This window comes from Acanthaster planci, linkage group LG02 (genome assembly GCF_054643075.1).
Source record: "Acanthaster planci isolate LZ-2023a linkage group LG02, COTS_SCS, whole genome shotgun sequence".
NCBI lineage: Eukaryota > Metazoa > Echinodermata > Asteroidea > Valvatida > Acanthasteridae > Acanthaster > Acanthaster planci.
In genome coordinates, this window is record NC_141778.1 from 9067391 (window position 1) to 9092443 (window position 25053).

At 39.3% G+C, this 25053-nt stretch overlaps 1 protein-coding gene across 9 annotated transcripts in view; it reads right to left on the minus strand.

Moving 5' to 3' along the window:
- The window catches only part of LOC110987977 (rho GTPase-activating protein 18-like), a 63599-nt gene that overhangs the window by 28574 nt on the left and 9972 nt on the right, over nt 1-25053 (minus strand). For 2 of the 9 annotated variants that reach the window (XM_022251171.2, XM_087133765.1), the window contains exons 2-4: nt 13709-14023; nt 11077-11139; nt 10353-10525 (exon numbers count right to left, since the gene is read on the minus strand). In XM_022251171.2, the coding sequence (XP_022106863.1) occupies nt 10353-10525; nt 11077-11139; nt 13709-13880 (408 nt within the window). In that variant the 5' untranslated portion in view covers nt 13881-14023. Of the gene's footprint in view, nt 1-800; nt 2434-10352; nt 10526-11076; nt 11140-13708; nt 14024-15402; nt 15948-25053 lie in introns of those variants that run through there. The other 7 variants (XM_022251178.2, XM_087133766.1, XM_022251173.2 and 4 more) reach the window with 7 other exon arrangements.

A 25053-nucleotide genomic window follows, 5' to 3' on the forward strand; every position in this document is an offset into this window, starting at 1 on the left:
ATCCTGGTGTAGATATCTGAAGCTGTCTACACATGTCTATCTAGACACCTACATGTACAGGTTGCTTAAAAAACAAACTCACTAATGTGACTGGTATCATCAAGGTATTGAATCTTCACATTCATTTACCAAAGAATCTTTAGTCAGGTCCTCAATGAACAGTAACTTAATCTTTCTCATCGCACTTATACGTAACTACATTGAAAAACTGTGCAGAAAGGTGAGATTTGGGTGCAAAAACAGGATGCAAACTGTGTCTGTAGGAGCTGTGAAAAGGAACACAAGTGTATGCCTATGACTAATGGTGGGGGAAAACGAGCATTTTCTCTGTTTTAAATACTTTCCTCCTTGCTTTTTATTTCCTCTTATACAAATCTGAAATGGAAATAAAAAACTGTAGGACTTTCTTAAATAACAAAAAAAAAAACACCCCTAGTTTTTCATGACTGAAGCTGGAAAAATGACCACCAACCAACAACAGTGAAACACTGTGTGGAAGGAAGTATCGGTAAGTATTCAAGAAACTCGGGTGGACATTAAACGTCACTGAACATTTTCCAAAATACACCCTCAGTTCTAACTGAGTGACTTCCTAATCTCTCCTGTTCTGCAAGAAAAAAAAGTCACAGGCTGCTCTGTCGGCTCCCCCAGAGGTAAATGGCAAACCTGTCGGCTTGGGTAATTTTGTGAGGGAAGAAGATGGGGTTCAAGTATTCCCCCACCCCCATTGCACTGCCACTGGTTCTCGATTGTTATGTCTGATAAGTCTGGATGTACATGTACCATTGGGTTCAACTCACCATTCGCTTTAGGTGTCGAAGGCCCTTACAGCGTGGGCAACAGCAGGGGTGGTGCAGGCTAGCAAGTCGAGACACGCAGCATGCCCACATCCTGGCCTCGCTGCTGGTGTATGTCAGTACCATTCGGGCAATCCGATTGGCTCCCCTGGTGGTTACGAGACGCAAAGTCTTACTCGGTTTGAAACTTGAAAAAAGGTGGCTTCTCCAGTTGGGAGCTGAAGGAAAGTTGTGCTTCTACCTAATTTAAAGGCGTAACAAAGCTGCATCAAAACTTCAGGCTTTGAAGTGGTTTCTACTCTTCCATGTGCATGTAGGTTGACGCAATTTCTTTGACGAGAAACTTGAACGTCTAAACACAGATGGCACTGCAGACTGTTCCAGTAATACTTTGTAATGAGTTGAGGTTACTGTCTTAAATGATCCTGTTGTGAAGATGACAGCAATGGTCTCGGTGATAGTTATTTATCCTGACGAAGCAGTCACAACAACACTGGTGAAGGACAACACTCAATCAGAATGGCATTTGGTTCATCAGAAGCTTGCTTCAGGTGAAAAAAGAAACTAGTATGTCAGGCAGATAGTTTGCCAAAACCTCATAAGCTCATGCTGAAATTATGCTGGCTTCTAAAAGTTTCCAACATACGAAACACTGCCTTGGCTCAGATTTTTTTCTGAGACAATCTTGCCACTGCTAGCTGAGCTTGAACTTGATTCAACAAACTGAGCATAAAAAGAAGATCTGGTCTTTTCACTCTTGGGCATCCAAGATGATGACGACTCAAAGAAGCTTGTAAGAGACCCCGTTCACGGTTCACAGTTTCTTTTTCAATGAGCTTATACACTTAGCAATGCAGTGCATCATTCATGACCAAAGTGTGTTCCTCATGTGCTGATGAGGTACTACCGTAGCTGTGAGTCGCTTAAACGTCTTGGATGGAGGGGGGGATGTATCCTGTCAAATCCGTACCTCACTTGCCAGAGGGGTTGATTACAACTGATGGTAGCCTGAGTCCCATGGGTTCAGCAAAAATGGGTTCTTCCTCTGCAGCGACTAGCAAATAAGTCTCCACCAATCTGAGAAGTGACAAACGTGCACATACCACAGCTCCATTTCTCACGCAGTACATGTACTTCTTTCCTTGATGACAAACAATTTGCAGTAAGCTGCAATAGCAAAAGTTACACTAGTTTGTTTGCTTGGCCTGAAATTTCAAACTTTCTCGCAAGTCACTTCTAAGACACTGAAATCTCCACACAACAAATTGCTGAATTCATGTTTTCAAAACTATTACATTTGTACATGTACTTTTGTCCTTCCGAAGGCACAGATGCTCATGATCATATACTGTACATTTGTACCTCTACCGGATACATCGCAATAAGTCCCGAAAATGACAGGTCTCTTCACTCTGGTCACTCCTCGGGAGACAAGTGTTTATGCAATCTCTGGTAACATCCCAGTTGAGACTTTCCAAATGTTCTTTCTTTTGTTGAATGTCAAAATGCTATCATGAGAAGACAGTTTCATTGTAGACACAGCCCTTGCAAACCCTCCATATGACATTGGCCCAGCTCATTAGACAACTTCTGGACTGTCCCAGAAATTAAGGCATATCCTCCACCCAATCTTCTTCGCTAGTGTCTCTCCTGCCAAGTTTTTGCCTTGTACATGTAGGACTTGATCATGATCGGTGGATTGAATTTTTCCCTTCGGAGCGGATGGCTGGCACCCCCCTGCTGCTGCTGTGTAACCTACTTAGAGGAACATCCTGTATTATGCCGGAGGCCGGTGGACTGACTGCAGGGACAGGAACGAGTGAGGACATTGCTGGTGACTGTACACGTGCTGTGCATCATGTCCATCAGTAAATTAATTATCAATACATCATTACAAGAATTATAAGTAAACACCTAAAGTAGAGGTACAGGGTTGAACCCCAGAGTTTCCAGTAACTCTTTTGAACTAGTAAGTTAAGGAAGAAATGCAAATGAGATGTTCCTGTACTTACATGAATGTTCATGGACAATGTACCGGTACATGTAAGTGAATGTATTGATGACTTACATGTACATGTACATGTACCCAGTACACGTACTGTATGTCACTGGCTTTGAATTCTTGTGCCTATAGATACTTGATGCATGTATTGTCCAACAGATGTCTATTACAGCAAATGGACACATCTTTTAACTCTATAAGAAACTTAATATCGAGAACCCCAAGTCATAATACAAATGTACATGTACATGACGTATAGACTACATGGTACGTGTAAAATATCCATGTGAAGTACAGCTGTGGAATGAAATCACACAATGTATGTATTACAAGTATTGATATTAAATTGATATTGAAAAGGAGCTCAAGTAAATCATTCAGCACATTCTCTGAGTGAAAAGGGTATACATGTGTACACATGTACATCTATTTCCAGTAGGAGAAAATTTCATGTTTGATGTCAACAATGACACTGTCATACTGTACAGCATGACTCAAGGAACTCTGGCTGAACTCCCCCCCCCCCATGAGTCACTCTAACTCACGTACATGTACCATTAGAGGCTAAGAAAACTTCAAGAAGCAGAAATTTGAACGTTTGACAGGGAAAGGGAATTATCTGACATGAAACAGCTGTTGACAACCAAGCACACACAACTTCCCTCCAATGGCCAGCGAGTCTGATTCAGCCCCCATGATGGCATTTTGAAAAGAAAGGAAATCTGTAAAGTTATGATGACGCATCCAGAAGGAAAGCTATCCAATTCAATATAAGGGCTGTGCTAGCGAAACCTTTTACCCTTAAGCCAACTTAAACCTTGTATTCAGAAATTAAAAGCCTTCACGAAAGGGGTCCAGATGCAATTCAGTCTGGCGAGATAGGCTGCCCAGCAAATTTACATGACTCCAAAGATCTTTTTATTCACTGGCAACTGTTTTCACAGATTCCTGAGAAAACTAAGGAAACCACCATGAAAGCAACCTGAAGGTTACAAAACTCCTTATTACCATTACTTTGTTTCCAGATCTGCTTCTGTTTTTTTGAATTTTTGAAATGGGTACTTTTCAGCCCCTCATAAACTCCAAAGGAAAAGGGTGAGCCAAATTCAGGAGGACATACAACTAAAAATTGGAATATTTCTAGACCTTGAGGTATGTTTTGGAAAATCTTGAGAGAAGTTTAAATATAATTTCTTTTAAACATAGGTTTGTAAAATGAACGAAATTGCAGGTTGGGCATTTTCTGTTAGTTTTCTGTCTTTCCTCTCTTCCTCTCCAACCCCCCCAAAAAAGCAGGGACAGAAACATACACATACCCACATGTGCATGTAGGTACACGTACTTGTACATGAATCAGTATAGCTTGACCTACTTCAACAGAGGAAAGGATCGCTAAAGCCATATGACTCATCCTATTAGAGATACATGTACATGTAAGTTCTCAGAAAAAAAAAAGGAGGGGCTGTCACATCACTCATGTACTTGTACTGTACACGTATGCTTTGACAGTTTGCAGTTTTACAGTTTTACTTTTTTTTTCTTTTTTTAAAATCAAAATGCTGCAAAGACTGCAGCTGGATTCAATTCAGCCTACATCAGTCAACAGACACTGTGATAGGAGTCTGTCAACCACTTGAGGCGTAATGTTTTGACAAAGTTACCAGAGACATGGACTCTTCCCATGGTTGGGTTGGAAGAGAGGCTAGACTGGCAAGGTTTGGCCATGTGTGTTTTCATGTAAGAGCCTGTCAACCTGGAAAATTGCAAGCTGTAAAGCCTTTGGCTTGGTTGAAAGAAAGGCCACTTGCTTGTAACAGCTCAGGAACCAAGTTTTTCCGTTGCAAGTTCAGCCTCACTTTGATTCCAATATGGCTACTTTGTACAAAGAGCACATTCATGAAAAAAATTAACACCTGGAAAGAAGCAATTACTCAAAAGAGACTTTGATTCTTCAACGAGTCCCTCATTCTGCACACTGTACGTGTATGGGAAAAAGCTTTCAGCTTCAGAACTTAAGAGCAGATCTTCAAATCATGGCTGGTGAATAATCATCCCTACTCCAAGTACATGTACATATAGACAGGAAATGCTAGCAGTGAATCATGGATGCTATGCATCCAGGGCCATGAGATTAATCTAAGGGATTCATGGTAATCAAATGCGCCCTTTCTACACAAACCAAAGCAGTTGCTTTTGATCAATACATACATATACATGTAGAAAATGATTAAATTTGAGCAAAGACAGGGCACATGTATGTTTCCTGTGGTACAGGTGCATGTACATACATGTACATGTCCGGTACATGTATTGTATGTATATAGCACTGGCATGTACCATATGTATCGTAGCTTCACACAAAACATGACTTGTTTAATACATACATGAACAATGTAGCTGCAATGTTTGTACGTGTACGGTAACTTCATGACCTTGTACATGTACATGTAGATCATGGCTTTCTGCTGTTGCTGTGCCAAGATCTCTTCTCCAGGTTTTGTTTACTTGGAATTGCCCTCAGATTTCAACGATCAGGTAAGGTCCACTGCACTTCTAGTAGAGCTGTGTGCACATTTGCACCATGTTTTGTGACATTTGGACCTGTAGCAGCTGCATGTATACTGACCAATAGCTACATGCCTCAGTGTATCAGTACACGTACCGGTATGTACATGTACACAAGTGGAAAAGACAGCCCACTTTATGGGAGTCCATATTTTACAGAACACCAAGTTTACTCCATCAGGAATACACTGAATGAGAGCCAAAAAGTGAATCAATGGATACACTCTCACACAAACTACCATACCAAGAAACATCAACTCAACTAGTGCAAACATCAGCACTGACTAGCAAGTTGCACCTCTATACATGTACATGTACAGTACCTGTACACCTACCGGTATGCACCTCTACACATGTACATGTACAGTACCTGTACACCTACCGGCATGCACCTCTATACATGTACAGTACCTGTACACCTACCGGCATGCACCTCTATACATGTACAGTACCTGTACAGTACATGTACACCTACCGGTATGCACCTTTATACATGTACATGTAAAGTACCTGTACACCTACCGGCATGCACCTCTACAGTACCTGTACACCTACCGGTATGCACCTCTATACATGTACATTTACAGTACCTGTACACCTACCGGCATGCACCTCTATACATGTACAGTACCTGTACACCTACCGGTATGCACCTCTATACATGTACATGTACAGTACCTGTACACCTACCGGCATGCACCTCTATACATGTACAGTACCTGTACACCTACCGGTATGCACCTCTATGTATATGTAACTTCCACAATATCAAATGTTAGCTGTGTGTGTATATTTTTACAGAATTCATAATTTTGTCACAGGAAACTGTAATGGATGTACATCCATACGCAAATAGTATCTATGCCGGTAGCTTTGTTTTCTTTTCCGGGGAAAGCAGCGTCATAGTCAGGACTCGTACGTCATTTCCTTTTCCAAACACACCAATGCACACATACCGGTACAAGCATAACGCAGACATTTTATCTGTTAACGGCACACATAATGGTACAGGTACTTAGATGTATGTATTTGATACATACCAAAACTTTATCAATGATGAACCAGGGAATACTTCTTGCCTTGAAATACTGTATAAAGGAATAAAAGATAGAAGCCAACAGGGAACTCATCTTACCCAGTAATAAAGTCCCAAGGCTGCTTAAATCAAAAAAAGTTCTCAGAATTTTGTTTTCCAATTCTTTGCTTTCTGTGCGTTCATATCAACGTCATTAAGGCCAGTGATCACGTTTACCTGTACCTGTATGTAAACAAGAAACCCAGTATGTACATGCACATTTACTAGTGTCCAAGGTGACGTCAAAAAGACACTTTTACGTTATACAATTCTGAGGTTTAATGGAGAACATGTACGTGTGTCTCTTATTCTTGAAAGCAGAGGTTCTTCAGTTTATTCACCCATGCCTACATGTAAGGCCAGCAATGCATCATATCAGTCAGGAAAGGTCCCACTATCCTACAAGCGAACAAGGGCTTGTTTTACAATCCCCTCCCTCTGTTGAGTCAGGATCCAGGCCCTGCCTCCTACCCACAGGAAATGGAACAAGCCTTGCACTGTATTCTATGGTAATGTGGGAAAGTTTTGGACAACTCCACTCTACAAAGGGGGACAGCAAAAGATTGTGGCATGCCTGCATACAGTGCATTTTTAGGCCAAAATATGACAACAGATATCCATGTCACGAAAGTGTCTCATTTTTAAGATGCAAACAACTAGATGAGTCAGCCTTCCATCATAATTATCTTACGTGTACCCAGTAACTTGTTAATTTTTCTACAAACATTTTCAACGTAAAACTAACATGTATAACTTTCCAATTTGAGCATACCCGTGTTACATGTAAGCACTTAGAACATGCATGCACATGTAATGAACCATGAAACCACTCACAACACATGTATTTTACATGTATGTATATTTTGCAAATCCCATAAAACAACTTGTTTTCAATGTTCCAAACCTATTTCCTGTGCCATGCCAAACAAAATAAAGAGATTAAAAATCCCAACAGTAAGCCATTCATTCCTCTTTTTTGGAAGATTTTTTTTTTGAGGGTGCAAAACAGATGTTTGGACTCAATGTCTAGCCCCAATGGGACAAGTCCCAAGGGTTAAGGATGCTCGTGGCCTTAATGCACTCTTAATCTTGCATACAGTATGATCTCTAATCATATCTAGCTACATGTAGGGGTACACTAACGAATCATTTCCAGCCCTGTGCCAGATGGCAGGGCCCAATGACAGACAGGTTAATAGGAGCTAAGTATAGGCCATTGATCAGCTGCTGTGGACTGGACTAAAGGGATCCCAAGCTTACGGCAAAGGAGCTGACCAACTTCCAGGCGCAGGGAGTGGGAGGGTTTGGTGAGTATACAGAACCTTTGTCTTGAGGAAAGAAATACTGTGCAAGCACAAAGTTAGCACATGTTGCCAACCACTGGCAAATTTCATATTTTGAAGTACATGTACACAAAATTTATGGAGTAGTGGAAAGTTTTGCAGTACCATGTCACAAACCAAATACCACCGGATTTCCAACTAATGTTGGCTCCAAACATAAATTTGCTATGGAATAAATTTGTGGGAATATTGTCTAATACCAAGTACAAGTACTCCTGTTTCAGACTGCTTTTTCTGATTGCTACGGTAGATAATACACTGCAGTTACATGTATTGACCAATTTAACATGTACACATGTACATGTACACATGTATGTACCAGTACATGCTTTTTGCAGCAATACATGTATGTTACGTGCACAGGTACATGTACTGTAAATGTATGGCCAATAAGAAAAGTTTGAAATGCATGCCATCCGACTATGTGCCAACCTCCAGTGTAAACTCATTTGGCTAATCAGTTCGTACCGTTTGTGCATGTTCAAGTTAAAATGTTATTTTTGCTTGACTTTCAAGAGTCGTTTGAAATGCAATGAGTACTGCCACAATCCCAGAAAAAATAGGAAAGCCCAATCATCCTGAAAAACTGTTTTACTACTTGCATGCTTAAATGCTCTGTCAGCTGGAATTACCAGATATTTCTTCACTTGTGACCAACTAAATGTTTAAAGAGGAGCATGGTTCCTGCCTACAAATTCTCCCAAAGGAAAGGCAGTACGCAGTCACCCAACTCCACAGGTTGGAAGTCCTTGTGGCTTTGCCTAGTTTTCCCACTGAGAATCCCCAGAGATTGAAGGGCTGGGGGGGGCATCTCAGGTTATCCCTGCAATTTCCTCCAATTTACTGGGAAGACAAATTGTTGCCACTCGATGATAGATAAACTGATTGTGCTGCTTGAACGAGAAATTGATAATTTTGGAGATGAGGGACAAATGTCGGATGAAAAGACTGATGACAGAACAGTCACTCACAGCCGTTTCTCATTTTGGAAAAATTTGTAATTACTTGTCTCACATGTACATGTACATGTATATACACATTAATTTCGTGAATGACTTGAAAATGAGAAATATCAAGGGACGGTGATGCCCTTTGGTACATTAGAATATGCAGAATGTTCAACAACCTCAAAATCTTTTAGAAGTTCATGTACATGTGTGTACACTGCAGGGGATGATTTCGTTGTAAGATCTTGGATGACAAATTTGATATGCATTTTTCTTTTAGCATCTATGGCAACAAAATTATTTTGTGTAGCGATCCACTACCAGTAGTTTTGTATAGAAAATTTAGATACATGATTACACACTGTGTTAAGGGCTCTATCAATTATTGAAATGCTACAGTGCGCTTGATTGTCACACCAAGAAATTTGCAACAATGTTTTGCAAACTGCATTCCTTTATGCTGTGGTGCATTAATTTTTTTTAAACTGGATCGCACATTATCCAAAACGTGTTGCCTTTTTTTAAAGGAAATTTAATTTGCAAGGAAATTGCTCACTGTGGAGTGCTTAAAGACAGATCTACCGTACATGTAACATTAAAAATTTTCAAACTTCCTACATGGGATGAATATCCAACGTGATCAGCATCATGCACTTGCTGACAAATGTAAACAAGGTTGAAAGCTTTAACCATCCTTCAACAGTTGAAAAAATAGCTTTTATATAAGCGTCATTTGTACAAAGTTGCATAGAATACTACCAGTAGTACATGGATGTTAGTGGACATTATGTACAATTAGCAAAACTCTAACAGATTAATTTGGCCCCCCTCCCCCTGTCCAAAATACTGAGCACACCAACACTTTAAGGATTGGATGATTAAATATGGGTAACTCAGTTTCTGGAATATTGGAAAATATTCATCAGATCAGGATTTGCCTGAAACACGAAAAAAACAGCAAACTGAAGATAGCTTGTTTCCTGTGACACGTTCACATACTTGTAATTTAGTTCAGACAACTATTTTATTAATCCTGGATTTGAGAATAGCCCCCTCTCCTGCTCAGCAAGTGCTAATAGATGAGTTTTTATGGAGGTCAAGAAGAGTGCCCTCTGTTGGTGATACTAAACAAGTGCATGGAAACAAACCCAAGACTCTGGGCGCATTTGATAAATGTCATGTGTTAAAAGCATTTCAAGGATGGACAGATAGAAACGCCAAACACATTAGTATTTATCAGAGTGCATCAGCAGCAGAGAGACATGCGTAACTATGGACTGCAGGTTTTCTTGTGTACGTGTAATTACCTAAAAGCGATGCACTATTAAAATAAATATTCATCAGGACTGTGACACAAACAATCCTGTTTGTTTTCCTTTCTAAGCTGGGATAACTTACATGTCCATGTCTATGATTATGCAACGGCAGAAAGACATTTTCACAAATGAAAATCCACGACAAATGTCAAGAACTAATGCAACCGGTACTGTGATTCTTAGCAGAGTTGACAGCAGTGTTCCGTCTTGGGCTTCATGGCACTCAGTCAGAAAAAAAGAATGCCACACTGAGCCAAAGGGTAAAAAATACTCTAAATGAGAAATCCAATCAGGTTACCAGGCTCACCTCTTGGTTTGGAGGGAAGATGTCACGGACATCCGGTATGCGCGATTCCTGTCTCTGTTTATGCCTCAACGTCTCGTTGACCTTCTCCACCCTCTTCTTGACTGCTTCAGCCTGGGTGCGTGTCAGCGTCGATGTTGCATTGTCCACAACACCTTCATCTAGGATCTTCCCATCTGTGGGAATGACACCAAAAAAGGTTGCAATTTTGGAACTTACATTTCAATAATGTCTGGTCATTGGTGGATTGGGGGGGGTGTAATAGCAGCATACAGTTGCTTCACTTTTGTAAAAGAATGAGAAAAGGGCTATTTATGGGGATAACTTCTCTTCCCTTTCCTTCCAAAAGTGAGCAACAAGCCCCCAAGATAAGCCTCACTCCTCAGGAAGGATATCAAAAGTTACACAAAGAAATTTTTTTATTTGTTGGCCCCTTGTTGACTAAAATTGGAGGATCCATGTGGGCTAAGTTTAACTACCGGTAGTAACTGAAATACATTAATTGCTAAAACTGTGCAATTGAAACTACAAGTTAATTGGGAAACAATCTACCCGCACAACTGCATCAGGTTTCAGCCTCCAAAGCCATGAAGGAAACTGCGCGACGAAATAAACCAACACAGCTTCCTGATCCAAAAGACCTAAAAGGTCACTGATGTACATGTACACATACTACCGGTAACTACAGAGACTTACAATATGAAGTGACGGCACTTGGAGCACGTACCTTTGAGGGTGTCAGCAATGGACGACAGACCCGCTTCCTTCAACCACCTCAGTTCCGGTTCCCCTGGAAGTTACACAAAACAAAACAGAGATCAAATAGTGTACACGGTGGCCTTGCATTCCATCCCCGAAGTTGCTGGCCACTGACACTGTTGGCCCTTTTTTGGCTTGTTTCCAATTTCCAATAACAGTATTTATTGTTCTCTAGCGGCATCAGCAAAGTAGTCGTTTTAAGTACATGTAGTTTTTAATTTCTTTGTTTCCTTCATCTTTCTATTCACAACAGAACCTTCACTTTGAGTGGCCAAGTCAAGCCTTCTGTTTAGCATAACAAAGTTGCAAAATAACATTTGGATGCATTCTGACTCATCTTTTAAGCAGCTAAATGGTCCTATCGTTACATTATTCTTTGTCGCTTTTTAAACAAATACACATGTACATGTATTATTTGTACTACATGTACATGTGCACCTGTATTATTGATGAATCCCGTCTTCATAATTTAAGACTGTTCAACATTCATTGTGTGGATTTTCTTATTGATGAATCATGCAGGCTTTACATAGATACAAACAATCAAACAAACAATCAAAATTTCACAAACTGGACTTTTAAACACACAAAAACATCCCCCCCAAACAAAAAACCTACAGGGTCATTCAAAACACAGTAAAACCCTTTGAGACCGGCACATGTGTGTACCAGTAGTACTTGTATCAAAAAACATGTCTTGTGAAACTCGAATTTTTGAGAGCGGCCCCCTCGGCCATAACATGGCTTATCATGTCTGGCGAGAGTCTTTGAAGAGCCAATTAAAAAATATTATCTGATTGCTCGCATCGGAATTGTTTGTGCCACCCTCTCAGCACTTCAACGTTGCAACGAGTTAATGATCTACGCTAGAGCACTCCAATCAAACAGACAATATCTGGCAGCTGCCGGGAGCCTTCTCATGGCAACTCACAACCCCGCATTAAGTTCAAGATATTGTGTGTACCTTAGGCATACAAAAATCAATTCATCAGTATCATTATGGTAAAAGAACCAAACGGTGGTTTTCCAGAGATGGGAAGATCAGATTCTATTCTAAGGTGCAATGGATCACCATACGCTTGGATACGACAGAAATGTTATTCATGTCTGGTTTTGAATTTTGAGCAGACATACATTATGCTCTTGAATGTAATTTTCTGTGTATTAATTGCATTGACACTAGCGGTACATTAGATAACAGCCCAATGGCATTTTTCCTTTTTGACAGTGCTTGTTATTTACTGGTACATTTGTTGTCTTCTGCCTTGAAATGCCTTTCTTTAAGGAACATGAATCAGCATTTTGACAGAGGGATCTTCATTTCCAGAAAACAGACAGACTACTTCACATAACTTCACAACAATAATAAATGAGATGCTAACCCGCTTTAGCCCTATTTATTCTGTGTTCAGGAGCGATGAACAAAAAAGGTTACAGCAAATGCTGATTACTGGTACATACATGTATGTACATGTACATGTATCTCTCTCTCTCTTTGGCAGTTAGTACCAACACACCCTGATTCAATCTAAACAAATTAGAAGGAAATGCAAAGATTTATTCACAGGTGTCTGAGATTTACAAGTACCCAGTAGGTAAAAAAGGGAGCTTCGTTAATTTCCAAACAGGCTATAACTTTCCAGTAGCAAAGTAGTTTTGCCTGTTGTTTGGACAGCAGGGGTGAGATTGAGGGAAGAAAAAAATCCACTAAACATTTTGCAAGAGGGTTGTATTAATGACAGTGATAAAATACTTGAAGGTTTCAGGAATTCTAACCAGTTAATGTCAGGTTTCATCCCCGAAAAAGCTGCAGGGATTGGGTTTTTTGCAAATTCTTCAACCTAACCATTTATTCCTGGCACCCAGAAAATATAGACATGTAGGGAGGCACAACTCTTGAGTTTAAGCTTCAGTATTTTCATTGTTTGCCCTCCCGCGTTCTGCTGTTGAGCCGTTTTTCAACTGTCCTGGTAAAAACTGTGATGCGTGTATGTGTCCAGATGTCAACCGGTTCACATATAAAAGAACCACGGCTTTTATCTATAGGCGTCACCCGTGGCTACAGTATGCGAGTTTTTTCCAATTGTTTTGATACAAGGGAGTGGCTAGTTGGGATTTTGTAACCTTATCTCTTTTGTACATGCACATATAAGTGTAGTTTCGCTCCCTGGCAAATCAGTACACCCAAACAAATTAGGTCTTTAATCCCAATTTGCTCTTTTGTACGTGGAGTGGGCTCCCCAAGCCAGCTCTAATTACTCAAGAAAGGCATTTCCAGATTATTGTGGGTTGGCAGGTCCACTTTGTAGCAGCGTCTATGTTTAGGATTGTCTTCCACGCTTTGAGCCAACCGTGAAAATGAAAAAAAGATTTCTTAAACGAGTGTACACATCCTCCAAGGAACAACTTAGGAAAATTGTGTGTGTGTACCGATGCATGTCATCCGGCAACAAGCAGTAAATGACTAACAATGGATGAGTCCTCTCTACATGTAAATGGTGACTACCGGCAAATCTTACTCTTGCTTTTTACACCACAAGAAATTTATCCACAAATTGTGATACACAATTCCGACAAGACAAAAATCACAAGACACTCACTTGAACTTTGCTTACCGTCTGGTGTCTTTGCTTCTTCATCCTCTCCGTCCGTGCAGGAGTTAGAGCCATTGCTCTCAGCCATCTTACAGGCCTGCTGGATCTCCTCCAACTCTGAGAAGTAGGCCTCAAAGTCGGCTGTGTTCTTCCCCGTCCGATCCCGGGGCTGATGCATCTTGGGTCGGTAGACTCGTCACTGGTGTAAGTGGGTGTGAAGATGCAAGGGAGAAGAGATGGCAGTCAAGATGTGGTTACTACAGCAACAAAGAGTGGAAGCCTTCTATATTATATAATTATCTTGTGCGTTGCAACAGGGACCTGGGAGGGGAGAAAAATCATCGTTTAAAATTTCCAATGGGAAAATGGAATTGAATTTTTCAAGTGCCAGAACAGGTGCAACATTTACATACACCACAGATGAACATTTGCTTGTATGCCTTGTAGTTCATGTTGTACAGGTGCTTTTATTTTGCTAAACATCATGGTAAAGTGACAGAACACCGCAGAAGTTTATAGACACGGAATGCAAAGTTACTGGTGCTTTCTCAGTATCAATTTCAAACAGATTTCATTTTAATTACAGTCTGGTTTCTGAATAAAACATTATACATGTACACATGTACCCGTGCATGTACAAGTATGTACGTGTACATGTACATGTAGATACATGTAGAGACATTTAATACATTTTTCCCCTGATAATCAACGTTTGGCAGTCTAAACATATGTTACTAGACCAGAGCTTGTAAGTTTACAGTCTGTGAAATGTATGTGTATCTGTCATCTGCTTAGATCACAAAAACCACAGTCTGTTTTGTGAGCGTGTAATTATGTTATGCAAAATCACAAACTTGTGTTAAAAAAACAAAAACCAGAAAAAAACACACCCGAATAAAACTGCTACATGTGCATCAGTAATGCAACCTTCTGAAGCTAATAAAATCTTATTGTGATTTGAAAGCGTGTGAAGGTGTTGCCATAGCAACCAGGTACTGTGTGACTGGCCACGTCATAATCCCATCAGTGTAGTCAGTGAGGATGCTTTATTATATTGAATTCTAAAGGAAGAGAAATGACCTTGTGCATATCAGATCCAAATGATCAAAACAAGTTCTGGTACCGGTACATGTCCATGTACGGTACATATGTACATGTACATGTCCATGTCCATGTAAATACATGTACCGGTAGTGCGTACACATGTAATGGTACACATACCGACTACATGTACGTACATGTATTTGTATACTGAATAATTTTTACATGTACTGCACACCTTGTTGCACATGTATGGGTACAATTAGGTAAAAAATAATTCATTGTATACTGAGTTATTCATTTTTGTTCATTTAATTTCTGTGGCAAGATTGTTTAACACTTGACAGAAAACTGTTTGCCCTTTTTGCTGGAAATCCACTTTTACAATAAAAAAGTAGCACGAAAGACACTGGTCATGGTAAATAATGAAAAACACTCTGTCTTTTTTCACACTTTTCCTGTGGTTGACATCCAATCTGCATGTACCGGTACTAGTAAATGTACATGTACTGTGTACATCTGTAGCATTTCCTGATGTGTCAGTTCGCATAGACAGTTCGCATAGAAATTCTAAATTCATATACATGTACATGTACATGCTACATTTGAAAAATCATTTGGCATTATACATAAATGTAAGAAAATCTTCAAAAATGTACCTCTGACCAACTGTAGATACGGTACATGTACATCACATTGCCACTGTCTCCAGAAAATAATGACGAGAATCACTATCCAGTTGAAGTCTCAGCCATCTGAAAATTCTTCAGTCTCGGTGAAATTCAACACTGCATCAAATTTCTATGCTGATTATAAGCAGTCCGGTAACAATGCCAAAAGCGCACTTCACAAACACAAAGATACATGAATCATGCATCTGTGTATTTGTAAAACTGTCACACAATTATCCAATAGAAGTTACAGAATCCTTCAGTCTCCAAATCTCGGCAAAGCTACGGTATTCATACATATTCTTCCAACATCAAGCGCTAAACGACTGATCCAAAGCAGGTTCATGAACATGTAATGCTCAATATGAAAGCTCTGACATAAGGTACGTACTATTACTGTACCTCAGGCACAATCAACTTACAGACTTATGGCACACGTACAGTACATGTATAGGTTAAATGCATGTACATGTACATGTGGTAAGCTTGTCTATAGAACCAGCTCTGATATGAACCAAAACTGCCAGTAAACTAAAGCCATCACAGGAAATCCTCTGTAACCTTGTCTTTGTGCCACAGGATCTGCCTGTACATGTACATGTAGTTGACTCCGGCGCCCCAGCAACGGAACACATCCCCACTACATGAGTCAGAAAATGAAAAACCATAGCAAGACAGGAACCAGACCGAGGAGGGTTGATTAGCTGATGGAAACCATTAATTTAGGGTACACCATCCGGTAATTACCCAAACAATAGATGTCTGGATGTACATCGACACCAGACTAACAAGCATGAAATTTGATTTCGATCAATCCATGAACATCAGGCTCGATTACCAAAACCGGTAATGCTCCCACAACATGGGAGGAGCCAGAGGTTCGGTGGATGTATTTGTCATAACCTCCATAACCAACACTTCTGAGAAAAATTAACCCCAAGTAGTTTTGATGAAATGAAGTACAGGTACATGTACGTGAACCTGGGCTCAAAAAAGTGGGTGCAAATTTAAGGCTAAAATGCACCATTTTATCCCCAAAATGCGTAAGTATGTACATGTACATGTGCTAGTGCAGATATACATGTACATGTACTAGTACAGATTAGCAGAAAGCTTGTACCGGTAGAACATGTACATGTACGTTCTGTAAAAAGCCTCAGGTTCAACATCCCCCTTAGCAAACCAGTACCTGTACCAGTTTTGTAAACCGGTATGACCTTTGCATCTTTCATAATTTGAGGTACATGTACCAAACTGGATTGTAAAGACCAATTAACTAGCTTAATTAGTGACTGGCAGTGTTATAGTCAAGACCACTTAAGACCTTCACAAGACCACACAAGACTAACACAAGACTTCCGTATGAATTCAAGTCACAAGCTTCCGGTATTCGAATAAACTGCAACAAAAGCATTCCTTTCTCATTGTTCATACTGTTCCCTGTATCTGGTCTTGTGCATGGTCTTGTGTCTGGTCTTGTGATGGTCTTGACTACAACACAAGTGACTCAAAAATTGCAGGCAGAGCAATTTCAGTAGGTGACAACTAACTTCATCATTCCCAGTAGCCTTATTTGTATTCATGTTACACACTGTATTTACAGTTTTGGCAATATACACTGATATACATGTACATTTACTTGGACTGTTCCAGGACAGATTCTATTTCAAAGGCGTTAAGAGCGCCATCATCCATGTGTGATGAGCACATATTGTCATGGTAGCTTCTCAGTCACTTTCTTTGTGCAGTTCATGAAACATTCATTAAAGACATCAGCAATATCGTCAGGCTTATCACTTTTGACCTTCGTGATGAACTGAGTTTGGTAAAGTGGGTTTTTCTTTGCAATTACATGTACCTCATTAACACACTTCCATATTTTCTCGCCATTTCCTTTGCTATTACAAAGAATACCGGTACCACTATAGCAATCTGACTTACATGTATGTTTACGTACATGTACGTATTGAGCGAGTGACTCTGTTTCTCACGGAGTGGTATGCACTTCATAATTCGTTACTGTTTGATTTCCCAGTGGCTTTGTGCAATTTGTCTCTCTTTTGCATCAAGTCAACAATATCACGTGATATTCATGGACAGGCACTTTTCCTCACAATCTTTTGTCGTAGAGGAATATGGGAATCAGCAACATTCATGAACATGTCAAACCCATTTTTCACACGTTAAATCAATGTCAACAATGGAATCAAGGATTTCCCATTGTTGACATGATAAATAATAGATAGAATTCTGTGTGTCAAGAATTTGCAATGGCCTGTATGACACACAATTATGAATGTGCTGGGTTTGAAAATGACATTTGGAATTCTTAATAGTGTAAATGGGGTAATGATCACTGATGCCCGTATCACTGATGCCCGTATAAACAACCCCCCACTATTACAGACATCTGGATTATTGACAAAGGTTACATCAAGGGTAGTTTTGCTCTGACTGGTTACCCTGGTTGGTTGCTGGATTACATGTAACTGTGTTTGCCCATACATCTCTGTATAAAACTGAGATTACCCGTAATACTATCAGCACTATCAGCAAAATTGCTATCAAAATCACCCAGTAAGATAATTTCATTATTGGTCTTTATGGCTCCTGATAGATCGTTATCAAGTTTTTCGAAGAAAAGACTACATGTACTAGAATTACATGTAGGTGGTCTATAAACAGATCTAACTAGACTCAGTGCACACCGGTATTTTACCTCTAGATGCTCCCACATGTCAGATCTTCTTGTGAAATACATGTACATGTAAGTGAGATGATTATGTACACTGCAACACCACCACCGTGTCTTCAAGTGGTTCTGTCTTTTCTTACAACAGTAAACCCATCAATCAATATTTCATCATCCAATTTTGTTGAGTCACACAATGTTTCATTAAGGCAAATTACATGTACATGTATCAAATGGCTTTAGTCTTAATAAGTGTCTAAGATCCCTCTTGCCCTCAACATCCATTCCACCAGCCATGTACCCTATACACAGGTACATGTACATGTCACAATGATGTTTGCATGTCTGCTAACATCATTATGATATGACTACTGTACATATGGTACGTATCAAAGTCTTTCATCTGGTGGGAAACCAATTATTGGTAATGTGAAGCAACCAGGACCCAAAAATAAGCTACTTGTACATACATCATGCAGAAGTCAGGGCAGGAGGAAAATTGGATGCTCTCCCTAAGGGACTTGTTAACTTGTTTTTCAGTTGAAATCACGAACGTGACAGAAATCACTTCTTGGCTTCCGACAATGATACAATGCCCATGTAGCTTTAGTAGATAATGCAGACCTTTGTGTTACTTCTGTACTGGTACATGTACCCAGGACGTTAAATGCACAACATATCCACAGTCAACCAACTGCAGTTTTGCATCCAAACATTTTGCAAAGAATTGGAAAACAGGGTGTCAAAGTTACAGAAGGTTTTGCTCAAGAAATTTGGGTGGGAAATTGGGTCACCAATACTGAACATATATACCTGTACATGTATACTGCACATGTACTTTTAGGGTCCAAGGATACATGTATATGCAGGCGCTACTCTGCTTAAAGTCTTGAATACAAAATGTACACATGCTGTGCATGAAGATGTACATTTTTAAGTACACGTGCATGTCCATGTACATGTACAAAATGTTTGACTGTAGGCAATGTTTCTTTTGTCCGCTGTCCATGGCATTTTTAATACTTCAAGCTGCCACCAAATGTGAGACGAAACAAAAATTCATATGGAACAGTGTTCATCAAGTCAGTCCAGAAGAAGAAATATAGAAAACAAAAATCTGGTTCATCCACTGCAGTATGGCTACCACTGTCATATTACGGTACCACGTGTGATCTTCATAACAGGTGCCACTCTTTTCTGACACCAACTGCAGAATCTAGAAAAGGCCACTGACCATAAGCTGGAGATACGGTTCACAAAGGCACAATAGTGCCGTAATCAAGTGGTAATTTCAATGGGTATGAGTACGTGTACATGTACCGGTACTTTGCCATGAACAAAGGTGAATAAAGTAGTCAAGTACATACATTACACATGTGCAATACATACTGGTACATGAACAAACATTTTTTTTCATAACATCAGCACTGATGTACATGTATACACTATAATTTAAATCATACTACTTTGTGTCAAAAACAAAGGTGCATATACATGTATGTACAAATTTTGGTTTCAGAAGCTTGATGTACAAGGTAAATTTTTCTCACTGTTTGCAGTTAGAAACAAAAGTAAAATCCTCCTTTTAAAAAAAATCCTCCTTTCAAAAAGATTGCTTGTTTACTCAGAGGAACATAAACCGCCAAACAGTGATTACATGTAGTAACGGGGCAATTAGAGTGTATGTACATGTACACAGCATGACTACAAACCCTGGATAAAATCAGGGAGAATCCACTCAATCAATTTAGCACACATGTACGTGTTCATGAATGTACATCCACAGGTTATTGCAGACAGGATTCATTCACATCTACATGTAGGTCACTGGAGTAGAAGGCTACAGAGGATGTGTGCAATGGAAGTTTTAGAATTTCACCCTTTCTTGTATGCCTTATTAAAGTCCCTGAGGACAAGTTTACATGTACACTGTATGTACATATAAACTGGTAGTTAAGACATGTAATAAATCAGTACAGTGAAAAATAAACTTTTGGGACACTTCATATTTTTTATTCTGTCGTAATCTATATGCCATAATTGGAGAGAAATTTCACATTTTCAAATGGATGCATCCATTTTGGAAATAAAAACCCTTCCTGTTTATGAGCAGGCCTACATGTACAGTACATGTACGTCCATGTAAGCCTACACTACTTCCATATGAGCAAATTAACCCTTGCAACAAAAACACTACAGTACGTATGTTTTTTTTATCCTTGATACACAACTGAAGACGGTAGCAACTGCACCAACTAGACGCGTGCTTCCTGTTTTCTGGCAGATATGGTACATGTCCAAATATCAGTGCCGAGTCAGCTCTGGGTTTGTACCCTGGCAGGAAAGATTGCTTTGGAAGACAAATTACATGTAATTGATAAAATGAATGCCTGTCTGGACAACATGGAGTGCATAGATTGCCAAATAATGATGTAGATAGGTGTCCCTTGGTAGAAGGGAGAAACAATTTCATTACAATTGCTGCAGGTGCATAAATTCATCAATTCTGGGGAATTTACGACAGTCCTTGTACAGTACCGTACATATTTATGCATTATACATAAAACAATATGAATCATAACCTAAGTACCCGAAGGTTGTATCCATTCTTAATGTACATTTTTATAGTGAATACTAATCACAACCAGTGTGGGGAATATTTTTGGAAGGTACCGGTAATTAAACTCACGTTTTATGCTCAATGGCCTAGCTGGGCAACGTTGCAATAAAGGCGTTTTACAATAGTGTACCTCTAAGAGTTTGCAACGGGTTGACCAATCACAGTGCCCCACATCTGTCGACCCAATGCGCGTTTGGAAAGGGTTCACAGATTTTGAGCATTTTGATTGGCCAACCCGTTGCAAACTCTTAGAGGCGCACTATTGTGAATTGCCCATATTCATTCCTTACAAGCACATGTAATATAGTGGTACTAGTACTTACCACTGCTGAAAAAAATGATCAATTATACTATTCCTTGGGTAGTCTGTCACAAAATTCAAGCATCAACGAGTTCAGAAATTCACATAAAGATTGCTGTCACAGATACATACACGTACATGTACGTGTATCGATTGATAATGACACGTACTGTAAGAAATCCAAAGGCGCATTTCATGGTCAGTCTAACATGAAAGGCAGACCTTTTGTAGTGGGATACATTGTCTGACAGACACCAGTGTACCGGTACACCCCAAGGCAACTTGGACTGGGTGTAAAAAGTCTGAAAAAAAAATTGCTATGGCACAGAAGGAGAGATTGAAAGTTGTAAATTTTTGTTCATTTTGCACGTGAGAAACAGATTTGTTTATTTTCAGTCAAGTTTATATGTAAATGTACATGTACCCAGTAGGCCATGTCCATGTACATACTACAAGTATAGACAAAATGTTATTTTTTATACATTAAAATAAAATTTCTAAGTGGCTAGTGCACAGAAAGAAGGTCTATCTAAGTAAACTCCACAGCTTAACACTGGCCCAGGCAATACCTGTAAGGTCTTCCTTCATGTATGAACACACAAACCAACCCTCGCCTTCACCAATGTACTGGTATGTCCCAGTACACTGACTAGACAATTATTGTCTCTTTCTTGTACATCCATCCTTACACAGCTATACTTGTGGGGTATTTCCTTTGTTCTCATGTACAAAACTCCCACACAACACACAACAAATTTCAAAACACTCCAATTTAAACCAAATTCACTTTCCTGGGTTGAAATTTTGACCATGTGTCCCTTATATAAAACACTTTAATTTGCGATAGATTTTTACCCATCAAAAATTTCCTCTTTTTGAGTTATTTCCAAATATCAGTTTCGTGAAATTCTAGTGGTACCCCACAAGGTAAAAACTGGCCTTGTGGGGTACTTCCCATTGTTCCGCTACCCCACAAGGCCCCATGTATAAGCGCATGTACATACTGTGTACACACACACTGTACATGTACGTGTACATCAGAACAAACAATATCCTTATTCATTTCTCCCATAATCTTTAACTCTTTGGCTGAAGCTGAAGATAAGTTTGAACATATATTTTATTGCCTCTCTGGACTGAAGATATGCAGTGTGAATATGAAAAAGAATGTGTCTGCCGTTAGTGTTGTAACAAATCCCATGGGCACAAAGATACCACCAGCTGTAGGGTGATGAATTGAACATGTACAGTGCATAGTGCATGCAGGCAGTAAGCCAGTGATCCTTGGGGTATATGTGGTATTACCTTGGGATATGGATGGATCAACTTCACGTGTATACATGCATACACATACATGTACATGTACTGTACGTTCATTGTACTGGCACAGGAATAGATCATACAGTAGTCTGAGGCTGGAGGAAGGTTTGAACGAAAGCAGACAGCCAATGCTTTCTAATCTTTATTTCCTCATGATGTTTTGGGCTGACCAAAATGACTGTGTATATTTTAGAAACATCAGGGAAATCTCAAGTGCAAAAAAGCATCAAACATTTACCCCCCCCCATGAGGATAATCACCTTGAAACATTTCATTCACTGAAGTTTTTCTTATCTGGGAAATGAAGTACATAAATACTGTACAATGTACATGTACATGAGTACTGCTACCGGTACATTGCACTGTTTTGTATTTAAAAAATGATCAAACCTGCATTAATTTTCTGTTAATTTTTTAATTTATACATGTACATGCCAAACTAACAACAGCAGTGATAACTGTTATCTAAACCAGCAAGCCACTTCTGAAATGAAACTGATAAACTGTTCACACTACTACAGTATCCAACAGAACTGTATAGCATGCATAGACGATTCTAATCTTGCTTACAAGCAAACCTTGAAAGAATCCTCCTCATGCTGACCTAACATCCTCAAAAAAAATCAATCCTGAAACAAAATCATGCAGCCACAAAGCATGCGTGTTCCTAATTCACTATCTTTGGGCAATTGTTACAATCAAACTTGAGCTCTTTACAACAGGTGGAATGATCATATATACATGAAGGGGTCTACAAAATACAAATTCATCTTCAATAAAGGAACAACACCACGATCAATTCAGTCTAATCTTGAATATTGTCTGTGGTAAGTGCTACTGGTACATGTACACGTACCGGTAGAATAATGTACATGTAGGTGAATCTTTGTGATACCCAATTTTATGGATTGCAGTCTTTTATATTTGTTGTTATTCTAAGCAGGGAGGCGTACCACCTCAACATTTGGCTGCCATTGTGTCCTTTTCTCTACAGTAGTGAGCGAAAAGGAACCAAATACAGAACAAGGTTACAAATGTATTGTGAAACGGTTATTGAGCATTTCTCTAGTGGGGAAATCAGATCACATTGAATGTGAATGCCTACATATATTTGATTATTTTACATGAATGCAGTTGATTATAATTATTAAACTGTTTTAAGACTGAAGTGATAAACTGGCACTGGTACAATGTAAGCGTACATGTACCGGTATGTACTGTTAGTGTTAATCAGTGAACTGCTGAAAAAGGGAGGGCTTTTTGAAAAGTCTTTCTGGACATTTCAAAGATTAGTATACGTGTACATGTATGCATGTACATGGATGTATTTACTAGCACACACGTACCGGTACCAGTAGTGATGCGAAGAACATTTAAAATGAAAGCCTCAGTGTTTGCTGTAAAAGAAAGTCATATACATGTACCTGTAGGCAAATAATTTCTTTTTAATTTTTTTATTCCATTTTTGTCTTTCACAGTCTAGAGGTACAATGTACATGTACATGTGCATGTAACTGTCCTTTTTTAAAGAAAATCTTCAATATGATAATGAACATGTTCATGTCCCCCTATGTCCCTTAATTCTGGCAGAGGCCTGTGATAGGTGTTTAAATTTTTGTACGTTATCAACGTGATTTCTTTTTAAGACTTTTGACACATTTCACACTTTCATTAAGACCCTTTCCTTGGAGTGGAAACACCGCTGAATCCCATAACACTTAAATGAATTGACAAGCTAGTTCTATGCACACACTGGTATTGATCTGTGGCAACAGATTTGCATAATGATCAATACCACACCAACAACAAATTGATTATACTACTTTATCGTCTGCAGTTACTTGAATGCACATGTATAGCGGGGCACCAAATAATTGGAAATGATATGATGGGGGCTGGTGAAGTCTCATCAAGCCATTTTCAGTAATGCATAACATACATGTACATATTCAGTACATAACTCATTGTTTGAAATGTCCTTGTTCTTCATTTGCACACAGTCATTTGAAAAATGCTAGTACATGTACGTACATGTACATGTAATTGCATCTATACTGTACTTGTATCGATATATGCATACATTGTAATTTGACATCAATGATTATTTTCAAAAACAATAAGTATTTTTTAATAATCTTGACAAATTTTAAAATGCACCTGCTACAAAATACTACCGAGTATGCACATGAACTAGTACCCCCCCCCACATTATCACTTGTCTTCTCCTCCCATGCATTTTGGCAAATATAACCAAATAGTTTCATGTACATGTACGTATTTCCATTTGGTGTTAAGTTGACTGGTTTTTTCCAGTTCATAATGATGAAAACAAACAAACATGATGTCATGAACAAACAGCTATGGTCTTTGTCATCTGTTCAAAGTCATGCTAGGTACCAGAAACAATTTTTGTTTCATGAATGCAAATATGCATACAAGACAAAGGCATTGGAAGTTTTTACTCAGCAGTGGTGTATCCGAGACCTGGATGTCCGAGACCAAGATTAAGACTGAGACCAAGGCATCCGAGACCGAGACCAAGACTGAGATCCACTCCTTCAAGACTGAGACCGAGACTTTTGCAGATCGAGACTGAGAAGGACACACGCACTTCCAAGACCAAGACCGAGACCAAGACCAAACATTAAAACAGCACACCATCAAACATAAATAGATTAAATTTCTTCAAGACTTTACACTTTTTAT